This window comes from Sapajus apella, unplaced genomic scaffold (assembly GCF_009761245.1).
Source record: "Sapajus apella isolate SASKATOON/1434 unplaced genomic scaffold, GSC_monkey_1.0 scaffold34, whole genome shotgun sequence".
Taxonomy (NCBI): Eukaryota; Metazoa; Chordata; class Mammalia; order Primates; family Cebidae; genus Sapajus; species Sapajus apella.
In genome coordinates, this window is record NW_022436974.1 from 22,784,223 (window position 1) to 22,802,491 (window position 18,269).

The 18,269-nt window shown below is 39.4% G+C and overlaps 1 protein-coding gene and 1 pseudogene across 7 annotated transcripts in view; both read left to right on the top strand.

Moving 5' to 3' along the window:
* NARS2 (asparaginyl-tRNA synthetase 2, mitochondrial) overlaps nucleotides 1–18,269 on the top strand; it is a 154,261-nt gene that overhangs the window by 86,538 nt on the left and 49,454 nt on the right. For all 7 annotated transcript variants that reach the window (XR_004274313.1, XM_032295895.1, XM_032295896.1 and 4 more), the window contains one exon: nucleotides 12,367–12,499. Coding sequence is in view for 6 of the 7 variants with exons in the window: in XM_032295895.1 (XP_032151786.1) it covers nucleotides 12,367–12,499 (133 nt within the window). In the remaining variant the exon portion in view is untranslated. The remainder of the gene's footprint in view (nucleotides 1–12,366; nucleotides 12,500–18,269) is intronic.
* On the top strand, nucleotides 1,833–4,320 carry LOC116563270 (annotated as a pseudogene).

An 18,269-nucleotide genomic window follows, 5' to 3' on the forward strand; every position in this document is an offset into this window, starting at 1 on the left:
CCAACCTTGTAGGCCCCACAATGGCTCTAGACCTGAAAGTCGCTAAAGAAGGGAGGTGGGGAAGGGAAGAAGCATGCCACAAGAGAAGCCTTTGTTGGTAAATTGTTGAGCCTAAGCCAAAGTGTCCATAGCCAAGTAAGCACTGTAAGGTATATTGGATATATTACCATTTTTTATATCATAAAATAGAATGAAAACATATCCTGGCTGGGTGTGGTGTCTCATACCTGTAATCCCAGCACTTTGGGAGGCTGAGGTGGGCAGATCACTTGAGGCTGGGAGTTTGAGACCAGCCTGGCCAATGTGGCAAAACCTCATTTCTACTAAAAATACAAAAATTAGCTGGGTGTTGTGGCACATGCTTGTAATTCCAGGTACTCAGAGGCTGAGGCATGAAAATCGCTTGAATCCAGAAGGTGGAGGTTGCAGTGAGCCGAGATCATGCCACTGCACTCCAACCTAGCCATAGAGCAAGAGTCTGTCTCAGAAAGGAAGAAAGAAAAAAGAACGGAAATGTATCCTGATTGGCTGTCAATGCTTATTAATAACTGTTCATTTCTACTATGAAGAAACTACATATAGGAGAAAAAATAAGACAAATGAACAGCTGTAATGGGAGGAAATGGCAGTCACAGAGACAGCAAGTAACGGATGGTGGAAGAAAGGTGAACAAGTTATGGCCACCAAGAATGGAACCTGTGTTGTCCAGAGGGGCAGAAACCACCCAGAGGACAGTGACATTTAAGATACACAACTTCTCTTTCCATATGGTTTGTACTTTAAAAAGTACAGCACAGATGCTCAATGTTACCATTCAGCATCTGTGCTGAACTTTTTGTTTTTTAAGAGTGCACACTTGCAGCTGTACAGAAAGTGGGCGGTGGATTTGGACTGCTTATGTTAAAGCCCCTTTGGTGTGATTCTCTGGACTATTTACTGACTAGTCTAAGCCTCAGTTTCTGAAGTTATAAAATGCAATGAAATCACCTCTCTTATAGGGTAGCAAGGATGAAATGAAACATGTAAAATGCTTGATAGTCTCATTCAAACTTTTTTTTTTTTTTTTTTTTTTTTAAAAGACAGAGTCTCGGTCTGTCACCCAACTGGAGTGCAGTGGCATGATTTCGTCTCACTAAAACCTCCGCCTCTCCTGGTTCAAGCAATTTTCATGCCTCAGCCTCCCGAGTAGCTGGGATGACAGGCGCAAGCCACCATACCCGACTGATTTTTACATGTTTAATAGAGACAGGGTTTCGCCCTGTTGCCCAGGCTGCTCTTGAATTCCGGACAGCATCAGGTGATCCACCTGCCTTTGCCTCCCAAAGTGCTAGGATTACAGGAGTGAGCCACTACATCTGCCCTCAGTTAATTTTTAAAAAGGTATTGTGGCCCCTCACCCCCGTTGCGGGCTCCGGAGTTCAGGACTGCTAATTTCAGTGAAACTATTAACAGACTTCCCAATGGCTGACGGCACTTTCTCTCCTCCAGTAGGAAAGGGCGTCCAGCGTAGGGTCGCTCACACTTCCCCCTATGGCGCAAAGCAGGCTACACCGAGGTGCGCGCCAGCCGCACGTAGGCGGTCCTCGATGCCCACGCTGTTGGAGGGACCCGAAGTGAGCCCGAGTAGCACGCTGTTGGTGGGAGGAAAGCTGGAGGAGACCTGGTACACTGGGCAGAGCAGCAGAGGGTCGGGGAGCCTGCCTTGCAAGCCCGGGAGTAGAAGTGGGCAAGGTAACGCGAGGGAACTTGCCAAGACTGAGCTTGGGTTCCGCTGGAGCTCGGGCTTGGGCCCCAGACTGCTGGGCCAGGCCCTCAAACTGCCTTACACCTGATTCGAGGAGGACAGACCAGACACAGAGGGACGGAGGGAGCAAGGAGACGTGGCTTCATCATTCCTCCCCGCGAGAGCCACCGCCGGCAACAGCAGTGGAGAGCTAAGCTCAGGGGACAACTCAGGAGGTGGAGTTCCCCCATAGCCCTAGGATCAAGGAGTCCTGTTGTCTGGCCGAACTGTTTGAGAAGGCTTTAGCGCACCTGCAAGGCCTTATTCAGGTGGCCAGCAGGGAGAAGCTCTTGTACCTGTATGCCAGGTACAAACAGGTCAAATTGGAAATTGCAGTACTCCTAAACCAAGCTTCTTTGATTTTGAAGGAAAGTAAAAATGGGAAGCATGGAAAGCACTTGGTGATTCAAGCCCCAGCCAAGCAATGCAGGAATATATCGCAGTAGTTAAAAAACTAGATCCTGGTTGGAATCCTCAGATACCAGAGAAGAAAGGAAAAGAAGAAAATGCTGGTTCTGGTGGGCTAGTTATTAGTTCTCTGTTTCATGAAGAAACTATCAGGGAAGAAGACAAAAATATATTTGATTACTGCAGGGGAAACGGCATTGATCATATAACCAAAGCCATCAAATCGAAAAATGTGGATATGAATGTGAAAGATGAAGAGGGTAGGGCTGTACTTCATTGGGCCTGTGATCAAGTACATATAAGGAACTAGTCACAGCCTTGCTACAACGTAGAGCTGGCATTAACTGTCAGGGCAGTCAAGGCCAAACAGCTCTACATTATGCCTCTGCCTGTGAGTTCCTGGATATTAGAGAGCTGCTGCTCCAGTCTGGTGCTGACCCTACTCTCCGAGACTAGGATGGCTGCCTGCCGGAGGAGGTGACAGGCTTCAAAACAGTTTCTTTGGTGCTGCAGCAGCTCACAGCTGGCAAGGCTTAATCAAAATACTGGAAAACCGCAGTCTGTAATAGCATAAGGCTTCCATTATGAAAGAAAGCTACAAAAACAATGCTTCTTTTATTGCCCATCTTTAGTATGTATTGGCTAACAAAATCAGTTCTGTTGAACTGGGATTTTGAAGTCTCAAAAAAAATGTATTGTGGCAAAATACACAAGATAAAATTTACCATTAGTGGCATAGTACAACCATCACTATCTAGTTCCAGAACATTTCCATCACCCCAAAAGGAAGGCCCATACTCATAAAGCAGTTGTTCTCTGTTATGTACTGAATTGCCTCTTCCCTGGGATTCATATGTTGTGTTGTTCTAACCCCTATGTGATTGTATTTGAAGATAGTACTGTTAAAGATAATTAAAGTCATATGAGGACATAAAGATGGAACCCAAATCCAGTGTGACTGGTGTCCATATAACAAGAGACACTAGGGGTGCTTGTGCACAGAGGAAAAGCCACGTGAGGACACAGCAAGAAGGCAGCCTTCACAGCAAACCAGAAAGAGAGGCCTCACCAGAAACCAACCCTGTCATCACTTTGGTCTTAGATTTCCAGCCTCTAGAACTGCAGGAAAATTTATTTCTGTTGTTTAAGCCACGCGGTCTATGATATTTTGTTATAGCAACTCATGTAAACTAATGTATTCTCCAGTTCCTCCCTTCCCAACCCCTGGCAAACACTTTCTGCTTTCTGTTCTTATAGATTTGCCTATTCTGGATATTTCATATACAGGAAACCATACATGTGGTTTGGTGTATAGCTTCTTTCACTTAGCCTAATTTTTCTATCCATGTCATAGCATGTAGCAGTATTTCCTTTCTATGGCTGAATAATATTCTATTGTATGAATATACCACATTTTGTTTATCCATTCATTCATTGATGAATATTTGGGTTATTTCCACTTTTTGGCTGTCTGTATAATGCCACTGTGAACATTTATGTACAGAGTTTTATTTGGATACCTATCATTATTATTTCTTTGAGGTATATATCCAGGAGGAAATTGTTGGGTCATTCTATGTTTAATTTATTGAAGAGCCACCAAACTGTTTTCCATAACAGTCATACAGTTTCACATTCCCACCAACAGTGTACAAGGAGTTTTTTGTGTCCTTGCCAACATTTGTTATTTTTTATTTTCTCATCATATTTAGCCATCAAAAAACTTTTTAAAAGTATGTTAATTAGAGGTCTAAACTTTCTTTAGGACAGGTTTTCAGAGGTAGAGCCTCGAACTAGTACTTCTCATTAAGAACCATTGCCAAAGGTAGTGGTTCTCTGTATATGGTGTGGATATCTCTGGGGCTGCCTCGCATTCTCTCAGGGGAATCCTTGAAGTTAAAATTATTTTCATAGTAATACTAAGACAGTAATTGCCTTTTTAAGCCTCATTGTCTCAAGAGTACATATACAGTATTTTCCAGTCTTCGTGGAGTGTGATAGTGCAACAGATTGAATGCAAAAGTAGATAGGAGAATCTAGCTGCCTTTTGTTAAGCCAGGCATTAAAGAAATTTGCAAAAGTATAAAGCAGTGCCACTCCTCTTACTAATTTTTTTGTTTTGGAAAAATTATGTTTCATAAAAAATGTTATTTGTAAAACATAGTAGGCTTGTCGTTTTGTTTTGTTTTGTTTGTTTTGGTTTTTTGAGACAAGGTGTCGTTCTGTCACCCAGGCTGGAGCACAGGGGCATCATGACGGCTCATGGCAGCCTCGACCTCCCAGGCTCAATCAGTCTTCCGCCTCAGCCTCTCCGTTAGCTGGGACTAAATGCACACGCTGCCACGCTTGGCTAATTTTTGTATTTTTTGTAGGGATGGGGTTTTACCACGTTGCCCAGGCTGGTGTCAAACTCCTGGGCTCAAATGATCCACCTGCCTTGGCCTCCCAAAGTGTTTGGATTATAGGCATGAGCCACCATGTGCGGCCTTGTCATTATTTTTAAGTAGCATAAACATAATAAGCATAACTTTAATTTCTCTATTTTAATGGTAAATATTGGTAGATATAACCTAGATAAACCAAATTGCTTTGAGATCTACAACAATTAGAAGTGTAAAGGGATCTTTACAACATGGTGAGACCCCCATTTATAAAAGAAAATTTTTTTAAATTAGCTGGGCTTGGTGGCACATGCTTGTGGTCCCCACTGCTCAAGAGGCTGAGACGGGAGGATTGCTTGAGCCCAGGAGGTTGAGGCTGCAGCAAGCTGTGTTAGTACCACTGCACTGCAGCCTAGGTGACAGCAAGACCCCGTATCTTAAAAAAAAAAAAAAAAAAAAAAGCAAATGAGAACTGTAGCCCGATGGAAAGGAAAGAGACAAAAAATAACTTTGATCCATTTGTTCTTTTACCATAGTTGGTCTTGGGTTAACCTTTTGATGTATTTTGTTTCATTTTATCTTTATAATAACCTCCATGACATTTGTATACTCACCCTCATTTTTGCATGGGGAAATTTAGTCTTAACAGAAATTAAGAACTTAGTTTGCTCATTAGTGGAGGAGCCAGGATTTTAACTTAGATCTTTAGACTACATGTTCTTAATCACTACCATAACCTTAAAAAAGTAAGTCATCTATACAGGATGGCAGTCCGGGAAATTGTTTATAGTTCAGTGCCATAATGACTCCTCTACCTCTGTAGTATCAGGCCTCAGAAAAGGGAACCCTTGAAATATTTGTAGACGTAAATAACACTTAAACACTATGTAATACATGTAACTAAATAAAGTACTTAGTTGTTCTCTTCAGTGGACCTCAGAGCAAGGACCACTAAATATCAGAAATGTAAGAGGGATAATCTCAGTATGAGTGAGTACAGTTGATAAAATTATATACCTGTATTTGAAAGGCAATTTTAGTGTCTCTTTGAGACATAAAGATAAATATTCAGTTAGAAAGACCAGTGAGCATTTGTGACCTTTTAGAATAACGTTATTTTCTAAGACCTCACATCCAGTCAGTCAGTCCTGAAGGGTCTGTTGTTGCAGGAATGAAGTGGCACTTCACTTAGGCAGGAACCAAAGTATCATGTGCTGCTGCGTTTACATAGAGTAGACTAGGATAATTATTTTCTTATAGTAATATTATAATTAAAAAATTTTTCAAATTAGAGCAGCTTATCCTATCTAGTCCTTTTTAAAGATTTTTTTTGTTGACAGAGCAAAAATATGTGACAGTTTTAAAAAACTGATGTTGCTAGCCGGGCGCGGTGGCTCAAGCCTGTAATTCCAGCACTTTGGGAGGCCGAGGCGGATGGATCACGAGGTCAAGAGATCGAGACTATCCTCGTCAACATGGTGAAACCCCGTCTCTACTAAAATACAAAACGTTAGCTGGGCGTGGTGGCGTGTGCCTGTAATCTCAGCTACTCGGGATGCTGAGACAGAAGAATTGCCTGAACCCTGGAGGCGGAGGTTGCGGTGAGCCGAGATCGCGCCATTGCACTCCAGCCTGGGTAACAAGAGTGAAACTCCGTCTCAAAAAAAAAAAAAAAAAACAAAAAAAACTGATGTTATTGTCTAGTGCCGTCTGTGAACAATAATTTCACAGAACAGCAGGATTTTTTGTTTAGTAATAGATATTCTATTTACCTTCCTCTTCTACCCTTACCCCCATCTCATTGCTGTTTTGAATGTTCATTTGGGAAGCTGGGTGCCCCTAGTGTGCATGTGTAGTTCCACTTTCTTGGGAGCCTGAGGCACGAGGGTCACTCGATACCAGGAGTTCAGTCTGGGCAACATAGGAGACCCTATCTCTTTAAAAGAAATGCAACTTGGGGATCAGCGTATTTTATAGAAAATGGATTATTTACTTATTTGACAAATATTGACTGTATGTGTTGGGCACTAAATTAAGACTGAGGATAAGGATGCCATAATGAACAAAAAAAAAAAAAAAAAAAGATACAGTCACTCATGAAATTTCCTATCTAATGGAGATAGATGTTAAGTAATCACATCAATAGATGTTATTTTTTATTTTGAAAGGTGCTCTGAATAGTAGTACGTGGTGTAACTAAAGAGCATGTTGGTTTTTCACCAAACAAACAGGAAAAGAAAGAGCATATTGGGAAGATTGGCCTAGGAAGTTTGGGAGAAGACTGAAATCAAAGTGGAAGCTGCGGGGAGGGATGAGTTCAGTTTGTGACAAGCGAAAGGACCACGTAAACAGATGGATGTATACTTATAGAGCTTAGAGAAAAGGGTTAGTTAGAAGGCAAAAATTTGTGTATGCCAGTAAGTAATTCACTGAAAGATTGACCAAGGGAGATCATATAAGGAAAAGTATCGTGAAAAAAATTAGAGGTTCTAGGAGTGACTTTGGAGGAATACTGATGCTTAATGAACAGCTAATGTGGTCTGCAATAGGAGGCAGAAATAGAGATCAGAGCAGTATTTAGAAGGGAAACTAGGAGAATACTAGGAAAATAGTGTTAAATGTTTCAAGAGGCGAGGGTATATATTTCAAGGTATATCAAATAAAATCTGGTCACTGCTTACCATGGTTACAAGGAAGGCCCTACATGTTCTAGTCCTTTCCACCATCTCTTACTCATCCTGCTACTGGCCTACACCTGTTCTTTAAAAATGTCAGTCTCCTTCCTACCTTAGGACCTATGTGTTGGTGTTTGCTTTGTTTGAATGTTCTTTTCACATGTCATCTCCTCAGATGATTAGCTAACCTTCCACTTCCTTTAGCAGGATTATTGGCAGACTCCGTCAAACTTTGAGTTTCATCATACACTTAAGATTATATTTTGCTTGGGTCTCAAATTCAGTTCCAAATAAAGTATTAAGAACATGTTACTTTTCAGGTTTTTGTGCTAAAAAAATAGAAGAAGAACATGTTAAAGGAAATTATTTGGCACAAGTTTTTGGCAATAAAAATAAGAATTTTGAGAATTTAGAATGCACCCTGCCTAAGGCATTTTGACATGACATGATTGTTGAAATGGTGAGGGCTGCATCTCTTTTATAATCCCTTCCCACCAAGTGTATTACATGATAGGGAATAGGGGAAAGCTGAAAACGAGATATCGGGAGTCCACTCTGTTAGGTATATAGAAAGAATGAATGCAAAATATGTCACAGTATTAACAATCTGGTGAACACAAAACAGTAGTAAAATAGATGGTCATTTGCTGAATGATGAGAAAACCACTTGGCAAAAACTTAAAATCCAGTTCAAGGTTTTCTGTGAGTTCACTTAAGTTCAATGAACTTTTACTAAACTAACAGTAGAGAAGTGATACAGCGGCTGGGGGTGGTTTGGGAAGGTTGTAGGGAAAGTTGCTGATCAATTTTATGCTGAATAAGTTCTTTTTTTTTTTTTTTAAAGGCAGAGTTTCACCATGACCTCAGGTGATCTGCTCGCCTCGGCCTCCCAAAGTGCTGAGATTACAGGCGTGAGCCACCACGCCAGACCTGTGCTGAATAAGTTCTTCCCAAACTAAAGAATAGCAATTCCTCTGTTCTTTCAAAATGTTAAGATTGACTATGAAATTTTAGGGCCAGAAAGAATAAATAGCCAGGCAGTCAGTGACCACTTTATATTAATCTAGTTGCCATTTTGAGGGCTTCATAAAACTCCACCCACAGGAGAAAGTGAACTTTGTAGAAACTTTTTTTTTTCTTTTGCAATTTTGCGTTTTGTTTTCCAAAGAGCCATTTTTCTAGTTATCTTGGTTGATTGGTATTGAATGTACTTATGTTATACTAAACATCAACTCCAAGCCTGTTGATTTTCCTTGTGTAGTTTTGTTCTCTTCATAATATGGCACAAGAATGATTCTTAGTGCTCAGTGTTTTCTTTTTCTACTGGTCTCTTCTCAGAGCAATACTGGCCTTTCACCTGGTTTTGTATCTTATTTTAGAAATGACCTTGTTCTCAGATTTTATTTTAAATGTTAGTTGGTTTAGTCTTTGCCGCACATGGCTTTCATGTCTGTGGAAGACAGAAAAAAAGAAGGAAATTAGCATAAATTAAAATAGAAGTGATTTCATATCCACCTAGTGACAAAATTATTGCAAAAGATACTAGAGATCAATGCCAGGCTGCCTCCAACCCTGAGTTCTATAAGAATTTGAAGACCAGAAAAACTAAATAACTTGCTAAAGATTACAAAGTATTGATGAGGATATATCATTCTCATTAGTTTCATGAAGATAACGTTCTACAGAGCGGTATTTTAACACATAAAACAAATAAGCTGTTCACAATATACAGAACTCTTACCTTAGTTGTCTTAGAGAGGTGGAAATATACTAAAAATTTTTCTTTCTAATTTTCTGAGCTTGTGGTGTTGTCGTGAGCATCGTTGTTAATATCATGGTTAAGGCTGTGAACATTAGAGTCAGAAATGTGGATTTGAGTCTGACTTCCGCCATTTATTAAACTATAACTCTGTGAGGTTAAGCTTCTTAACCTCTCTGAACTGCAGTTTCTTATTCTGGAAAATAAATGTATTTATACATACTAAGATTGAGTTAACTCTGAAGGGATTAACTTAAGGTTCTTGGCCATTTAGTGCTTGGCACACAATGATCACTCCGTAATGGTAGCCACTAGTACTGCTACTGCTACCATTACTTATAATAGAACACTGGACACTGACATAGGGTGATCTTTATTACTGAAGGATTTAAACATTTATGTGCTTAAAAATTAGATGCTTTCTCATGCAGTTTTCAACATACCTTCCAGTTCATTTTATCACTCTGTTACTTTAGCGGAAGCACTTTGGTCATTAGTTCTTACTCTGTCAAAATGATATTTAACCCTTGGATACCTCAGTCAGAGCCTGATCCTTACTATAATTGAAATAAAAATTACGGAGCCTCTTGTACATTTTATACTAGAGACCTTGCTATCATTGTAAAATTTAAAAATCCCTATTGTTGCTCATCTTGGAGTATCCTTTGTTCATATGTATACACACAGTTTCTTGTGATACAGTACCAGAAAAATATGTCATTTTACTTTTTAGATATACTATTGTCAACCTACTTAGAGATGGTACAGTCACAGATTGGAAACTCAGGTCCTTGTAATTGTTGAATTTATCGTTTGTGCCAGACCTGGATTCTTTGACCCATTTTAGGTACTGACAGCCAGAGTGACATATATCTGAGTATTATTCTGTATTTGCAATGTTACTTTTTGTGAGGATGTGCTTTTTAGTTTATAACTGAGGAAGCCTGTCATCATCATTAGTACTCATTCATTCAGCATGAGCACCTGTTTTATCTTAAGCACTAGAGATGCAAATATGAATAAAACATGATCCCTGTTCTGGAAAATGTCATAGTTTATTGGGGGAGAAAGATACTTAAATAGATAATTACATTTCAGAGTGATATGTTCTATATAATAAACATGAAAATGTGTTGTAATATACTAGAGGGAGCCATAAATTTGGGGGAGTGATAAGGTTTCAAAGGGAAAGTGACGGTTGAGTCAAGTCTTGAAGGATGAATGGGAACTTTCCATTTGGAGGGGAGAGGAGCAGGGGAAGAGGCAATACAGGGTAGCAAAGGGCCTATGCAAAAACCCAAGGACATGCATGCATGGGGCATGCTAGGAAAGGAGAAGATCTTCAGAGTGGCTGGAGAAAAGGGTGTGTTGGAAACAACTGAGTTGAAATTAAGAGTTAAAATTTTACTCTTTGGTACTAAGGAATCATTGAAGATTTTAAAATTAGGAAAGACATAATCAGATTTGAGTTTGGAAACCTGTAGTTTGGGGCTGGAGGAAGACAGGTACTAGACCTGTCTTTCTAAGCCAGAGACAAAGGTTTCCACTGACAATAGCTGTGAAGATAAGAGAAGAGCTGCGAGATTTCAGAGTTTTCCAAGGTGTAAACAACTGAATTTTGTGATCAAAGTTATATGGCCTATGTGGTCAGTGGGGGAATGTGGTATCTGGCTTGGTTCAGTAGGGGGATTAACTGAGATAGCTGGAGGAAATGTAAAAAGAAAGGCAGGATTGTTCATTATGTCTTTTGTGTTGGGAAACAGGATAAAAATTTTAATTTTGCACAAGGTAGGTTTAGTCTTTTCAGAAACACTCTAGTAGGCAAATCTGGAGTTGAATCTTGGGAGAAAGGCAACCATAGTAATATTTTTGAGTTTCTACTATTTTTTCATTAAAAACTAAGGATCTCAGAGGTTAACAGATTATCGTTTGAGGAAGGTAGCTGTAGAACCAAAATATAAATTCCGAAGCTTCTACCAACGGGGTCTTACTGAAATGGCAATTTGAGAGAAAAATAAATCTCTTAGTTTTCACCATAGTTACTTTACTGTTTCCTTTCCCAGAGTATTTTTACTTTAAAAAAAAAAAAAACACTAATAAATATACAAAATCCATCTATTTTCTGCACTAAGTTTTCTGATCTTTATATTATTTGGCTAAATGACAGAGAAATGAAGCATGCTCAGGATCATAGCTAAGGAGCCTCAGACAGCTTGCTTTGTTCTAACAAAACCTTAACATTTTAAGATTAAGTCCTCCAGAAATATTTGTTCCTTCATACGTGCTTGATCTAATCTCAGCTATTAACTCGGTTTGAATATGAGGGAAACAGTAAGCATTAAAGAATGACAGTTGTTGTGTCCACTTCACTGTAGGAGTTTAAGAATAAGGGATGGTTTAGCTATAGTCCTTCTTGGATTCAAGGGAATAAAGTAGTTCTTCAAAATCTCTCACCTCCAAATTTCAGGGGTCATTTGCCATTGATTGAAAGACATGGGTGGTCGTGAAGGACTTGAGTGGGCTTTGAGTAAGGTGAACTGCCATATGTATCTGACGTTCTTTTTTCATGTATTTAAAAAATAAATGAACATACCTTATCTATATGAAATTCTAGTTTTCACTGTTATTATCTAGATTTTCTTTGTGGTTTCTTGGGCAGCGATATCTTTTTCTTTACTTTGTTCTTGATTGCTGTGAAATGTAGTTGCCTGCTGTTAAAGGCAGCTGCAGTAGAGTGCACCCAGAAGTGGTTATGTTTCTATTCTATATTTAGTAAAACCATAGGGTTTGTGAAGCAGTTGCAGATTCCTTCAGGATAAAATGGTTTCTATAAATGTAACCTTTCTTTTCTTTTTCTTTTTTCTTTCTTCGCACTTTTATTTTTTTTTTTTTTTTTGTTGAGACAGGATCTTACTCTGTCACCCAGGCTGGAATGCTGTAGCATGAATGTGGCTCATTGTGGCCTCTACCTCCTGGGCTCAAGTGATCCTCCTGCCTCAGCCTCAAAAGTAGCTGGAACTACAGGTGCAGGCCATCATGCCCAGCTGTTTTAAAAGATTTTTTGTAGAGATAAAGTTTTACCATGTTGCCCAGGCTAGTCTTGAACTCCTAAATTCCAGCAGTCCTACCAGGAAGTGCTAGGATTACAGACTGGAACCACTGTGCCCAGCCTAAATTTAACATTTTTAATGAAACTATTATTATTACGTATTAGAGAAATATATAGCAGCAAATATGTGTGAGCCTGTGGACAAGACAAAGGCACACAAAACTTTTTTTAATTTCTGTTAGAGCTCACTGAGTATTTTAAATACTTAATCATGTGAATTCTATTTTTATTCTCTTAATCTTGAATTGCAGAGCTTTTACTCAAGTGTTTACCTTTGGTCCAACCTTCCGAGCTGAAAATTCTCAGAGCCGGAGGCACCTGGCAGAGTTTTATATGATAGAAGCAGAGATTTCTTTTGTTGACAGCCTTCAAGATCTCATGCAGGTAGGTACACACGTTTTAAAATATCAGGTATCTGTGACATTAAAATGTTTCTGTATATATTTTTACCTCAGATATTTATGTGTTACATGTATTCATAAGGTGAAAAGAATGGAGATCTACTTTATAAACACTTAACTGGATGCCTTTACTATAATAGTTTAAAATACAAGAGTCAGACAGATTTAAGTTTCTATCCCAGCTCTGCCATTAGCTTTGCTGTGAAGTTCTCTGACTTTCATGATCTTTAGGTTCCTCAACTTTAAAATGAGAATAATTGTACTTATTCCTAAGGTTACCGTGGGGGCTAAATGAAATAGTGTATATAATATAAAGCACATAGTATGGAGTCTGGAACACAAACAGGTTTGCTAAATAGTAGCCCTGATTTGCTGGGAAAATAAACCAAACATCTTCATATAAATGTCTGTAATACTTACATAAACCCCTATGTAGCTATATTAGAAAGGATCCACAGGAGCTGTCAGCTCAGTTGAGCGGGATATAAGGCTGGAGAGATGGTCATGATCAAGCAACAGATCATGAAAGACCTTGAATTTACACGCCATGCTAGGGAGTTTGAACTTTATCTAGAATTTAAGGAGCAAGAGTTTTAAGTTTGAAAATGAAGGTCAGGGCTGGGCGTGGTGGCTCATGCCTGTAGTCCCAGCACTTTGGGAGGCTGAGACAGGCAGATCATGAGGTCAAGAGATTGAGACCATCCTGGCCAACATGGTGAAACCCTGTCTCTACTAAAATACAAAAATTAGCTGGGCATGGTGACATGCACCTGTAGTCCCAGCTACTCGGGAGGCTGAGGCAGGAGAATTGCTTGAACCTGGGAGGCAGAGGTTGCAGTGAGCCAAGATTGTGCCACTGCACTCTAGCCTGGTACCTGGGGACACAGCAAGACTCTGCCTCAAAAAAAAAAAAAAAAAAAAAAAAAGAATATCAGAGCTGTATTTTAGATACATGGTTTTTAGCAGCAATATGAAGAATGGTGTAGAGGTAGATAAAAATAGAGTGAGAGGCCCTGTTAGGAGGCTGTAGACACAATCCAGACAGTGTACACAAGTGGAATTGGATGGACCAAGATTTGATGCCTAACTCAGCCACTCATGTGCTCTATGACCACCTTAGATAAGGTACTTAATCTCCCTGGGCCTCAGTGTCCTCATGAAAATTCCAATACATAGAAATAAAAATTCCTACTTTATAGCCTACTTGAGAAGAGCAGGCAGGTAATCTATATAAAGTACTTAGCATAATTTATGGAACTTAATAAGTACCCAGAAATGTTAACTGTTAAATTATGAATTGTCTGTTCAGAAGCATTCTGTTTAATATCTTAGTTTGAATTTGTAATTATGGGATGTTTATTTTAGTGATTTTCATCAACTCTCCTTTTTATTCATTTATATGTCTTTCTGCTCTTATCCAGCAAATGATCTTTTTCACTTAAAACATAAATACCATATATATATCATAAATAGAACAGACTCATTTTATTACCCTGTCTTGGGTTGGATTTCCTAGTAAACAAAACTCTAAGGCAGAGATGTGTGGGTAGGGGGATTATTGGGGAGTGCTGTTTCCAATATTTGTAAGGAAAGGAAGAAAGTCACATTGAACAGTGGGAAAAGTGATCTATGATGCATTTACAGAGACCTTAGCCTCTTTTGTGAAGAACTTTGGAGTGATCCTTTATACTTGTCTCATCTGAAGGCATGGGGGGTAGCCCTTTGTGCCTTCCAGTATCAAGTAGTAATTGGGCGTGATTAAGCCAGTGGAAGGGGCATAACCTTGAGTAAGGCAGCACCTTTGGTTCTAGACAATTCCTGATGAGGCACTCAACTATAAACTGTCAGGAGTTAATAATATTCCTAGTTTCCCACATAGGGCACTTAGCCACACACTGTAGCATTCACTTTCATACCCCCTTCACACTTTTCACTGAGCATTTTGTATCAGTCCCCATGGGACATTTTTTATTATTCCTGTTAGGGAATGGGCAGGGAAAAGGGAGAGTGGTCACTACTAGCATGTAGTTTGTAAAGGTAGGAGTGCTGTTCAGCAACTTACAGTACAGAGCCGCCTTCTCCCCAGTAATTAGCTGACTCATAATATCAGTAGTGCTGCTGTTGAACAACCATATTCTGGACTGTAGGGATTCAGGATCTGAGCTTTAGGAGTCATCGTGCATTCCTTAGGTAGCTTTCAGTTGAGCCCACTCCCCAATTCTTTATTATTTCACCCAGGCAGTAAGAGTATTAGGAATGGAACCACACTTTTTACCTCACTGTTTCTGCCTTGATGCCATTTCCACTGCACAAACATAGATACAAAAAGGAAAGGTTGCACAAACAATATAAAATAATTTTATTTTATATTGTATTAAACATTAAAAATCTTTGCTCTACAATTATATTTTACCATATGACAGGGTTGCAAGATACCGTTTATTTTTCTCAGTTATATTAGTAAAAACATTGAAGAATAGATAGGTTAAGCTACATACCTTTTTAGTAAGTGTGAGCAGAATTCAGTTACAGATTTTCACCTTTGCATTTAGTCAACAATCCCATAAAATTATTTTGTTCGGCTCTAAATATTAGAAGTGGAGCATTTCAATCCAATCTTAATGTTTGAAATAAGTCAATTCTTTTCTCTCTCCTTCCCTCCTCCTCCTCTTCTCCCCCTTCCCTCTCCCCCATCCTTCCCCTCCCCCTCTTCCTTCTCCCTCCCCTCTTCCTTCTCCTCTCCCACCTCCTCCTCCTCATGCTGAGATTACAGGCATGAGCCACCACACCCAACCTCATTTTCTCTTTTTCTTTGATTTCTTTATGTTGTTTTATCTTTAGATGCCTTGACTGATGGATTTTTAGACTAGTTTCTTAAGCATTGGTGATTAATGTCCAGGAATAATGTGAACCAGAAGAACACACATATTATTCAGAGCATTACCTGTACTACCTTTGCTGGTGTTGTCACAGATATATTCCAAAATTAGTCGGGGCCTAATCAGAAAGGGTTGGACTACTCTGGAGAGATCAGTTATCCCAGAGAGAACAGTTACTTGTCCTGTGGCTTTAGATGGGTGGGCCTGGGCAAGAAGGTAGCTTCAGGGACATCACTCCCAGAGAGTTACATAATAGCTATCGGAAACAGTTTTGATTTATCCATTTACCGGTTGAGGGACATTTAGTTTATTCTCAGTTTTTGAAAGTAATGAACAAAGTTGCCATAAATATTTATGTGCAGGTTTTGTATGAATGTAAAGTTTAATTTCTCTCTGTTTTTTGTTTTTCTGTTTGTTTGTTTTTTTTGAGACAGGGACTCATTTTGTCACCTAGGCTGGAGTGCAGTGGTATAATTGTAGCTCCCTTCAGCCATGAATTCCTGGGGATCAAGCGATCCTCCCACCTCAGCCTCCTGAGAAGCTAGCACTATAGGTGCTATTTTTTTAGTTTTCTGTAGAGACAGGATCTCACTATGTTGTCCAGGCTGGTCTCAAAACTCCTGGGTCCAAGTGATCCTCCTGCCTCTCAGCCTCCCAAAGTGTTGGGGATTACATGTGTGAGCCACAGCCACCCAAACTCATTTCTCTTGGGTAAATTCCTAGGAGTGGGATTACTGGGTCAGTGTTTGATGTGATGTTTTATAGTTTTCATTATACAGATTGTTCATGCCCTTGGTTAAATTTACTCCTGAGTGCAGTTATCTCTTCGTATCCAGAAGGGATTGGTTTCCCGACCCTCCCTACTCCCTGCCACCATGGATACCAAAGTCCATGGTTACTCATGTTCCTTATATAAATTATAAAGTTTCTTTCGTTTTATAGGAAAGAAATCTGTTTTCCAAAGTGACTGTTCTATTTTGCATTCCCCCCAGCAATGTATGGAAGTTTTACTTGTTCTAGTTCTTCACCAGTACCAAGTGTTGTCAGGCATGTGTGGTGGTTTTAAGCCATTCTAAGAGCTGTGTATTTGTATCTCACTGTGGTTTTAATTTGCATATCCGTAATGCTTACTTATGTTGAACATCTTTTCGTGTACTTCTTAGCCATCTGTATGTCATCTTCTGTGAAACGTTTGTTTATAAGTTTTGCCCATTTTCCATATGGATTGCTTGTTTTCTTCACTGTTGAGTTTAGAGAGTTTCTTCTTGGATGTGTTCTCCTAGAAGGTAGCTTGGCTTTTCATCCCCTTAATTTTGATGACACCTAGTTTTATCATTTTTTCTTTTGTGGATTATGCTTTTCGTGTCAAGCCAAGGAACTCTTTACGAAGCCCTAGATCTTTAGGATTTTATGTTTTACAGCTTTACATTTACATTTTTCATGTACGTCTATGATCCGTTTTGACTTAATTTTTGTGTTACATGAGATACGGAGAGGTTCTTGTCCTTTCCTTTTCTGTCCTCTTCTCTATTCTCTTTCCCCTTTCCTTTCTACCTCTGGATATCTTCTTGCTCCAGCACCATTTGTTGAAAAGACTGTTAGCTAAACTTCATCTATTGAATTGCTTTTGCATCTTTGTCAAAAATCAGTTGGTCATATATATGTGGATCTGTTTCTGAATTCTCTATTCTGTTCTATATTCTACTTAATATTTTACCACTTCAGGTAAACCGACAGTCTTACTACTATGTATTTCCTTTTACCTCACCCCTTTATCTTATAGTTGCCATATGTATTACATTCATGTATTAATTTGCTATTGCTGCTGTAACACTTCACCACAAGCCTGGTGGCTTAAAACAACTCAGATTTATTGTATACTTCTGGAGGTCAGAAGTCCAAAGTAGATTTTACTGGCCTAAAATCCAACACTACTAAAAGGTGTCAGCAGAGTTGCATTCCTCTTGGAGGATTTAGGGGAGAATTAGTTCCCTTAAATCTCCCTTACTTCTTGCATTTTCTAGAGACTACCTGCATTGTTTAAAAATCAGCAAGGTATCTTCAAATCTTTCTCTCACCCTCATACCTCCCTCTTTCACGTAAAGAATCGTTGTGATTACATTAGTCCCACCCAGATATTCTAGAATAATCTCATCATTTAAATATTTATTTATTTATTTATTTTGAGATGGAGTTTCACTCTTCTTGTCCAGGCTGGAGTGCAGTAGCGCAATCTCGGCTCACTGCAACCTCCGCCTCCTGGGTTTAAGTGATTCCCCTGCCTCAGCCTCCCAAGGAGCTGGGATTACAGGCATGCGCCACCACATCCAGCTAATTTTGTATTTTTAATAGAGACCGGGTTTCTCCATGTTGATCAGGCTGGTCTCGAACTCCCAACCTCAGGTGATCCACCCACCTTGGCCTCCCAAAGTGCTGGTATCACAGGTGTAAGCCATTGCGCCTGGTCATTTAAAGATTTCTTAATCACATGTACACAGTTTCTTTTACCAGGTAGACTAACTAACACACTCACAGGTTCTGGGATTGGAGCATGGACAGCTTTGGCAGAAGGCCAAACATTATTCTGCCAATCACAATTCACATACCTTGAAAACCTCTGGTGATGTTTGAATTTTTGCTCTCAATTACCATGCATATTTTAAAGAATTTTAAAGAAAAAAAACCATCTGTAGTATTTACCTACATATGGTAGTAATAGTAAATTACTATTTCTTTTCTTCTCTTTTATTTTCATTCCTTTTTCCTTTCCTTTCCCTTTCCCTTTCCCTTCCTTTCCTTTCCTTCTCCTTTCCTTTCCTTCTCCTTTCCTTTCCTTTCTCCTTTCCTTTCTCCTTTCCTTTCTCCTTTCCTTTC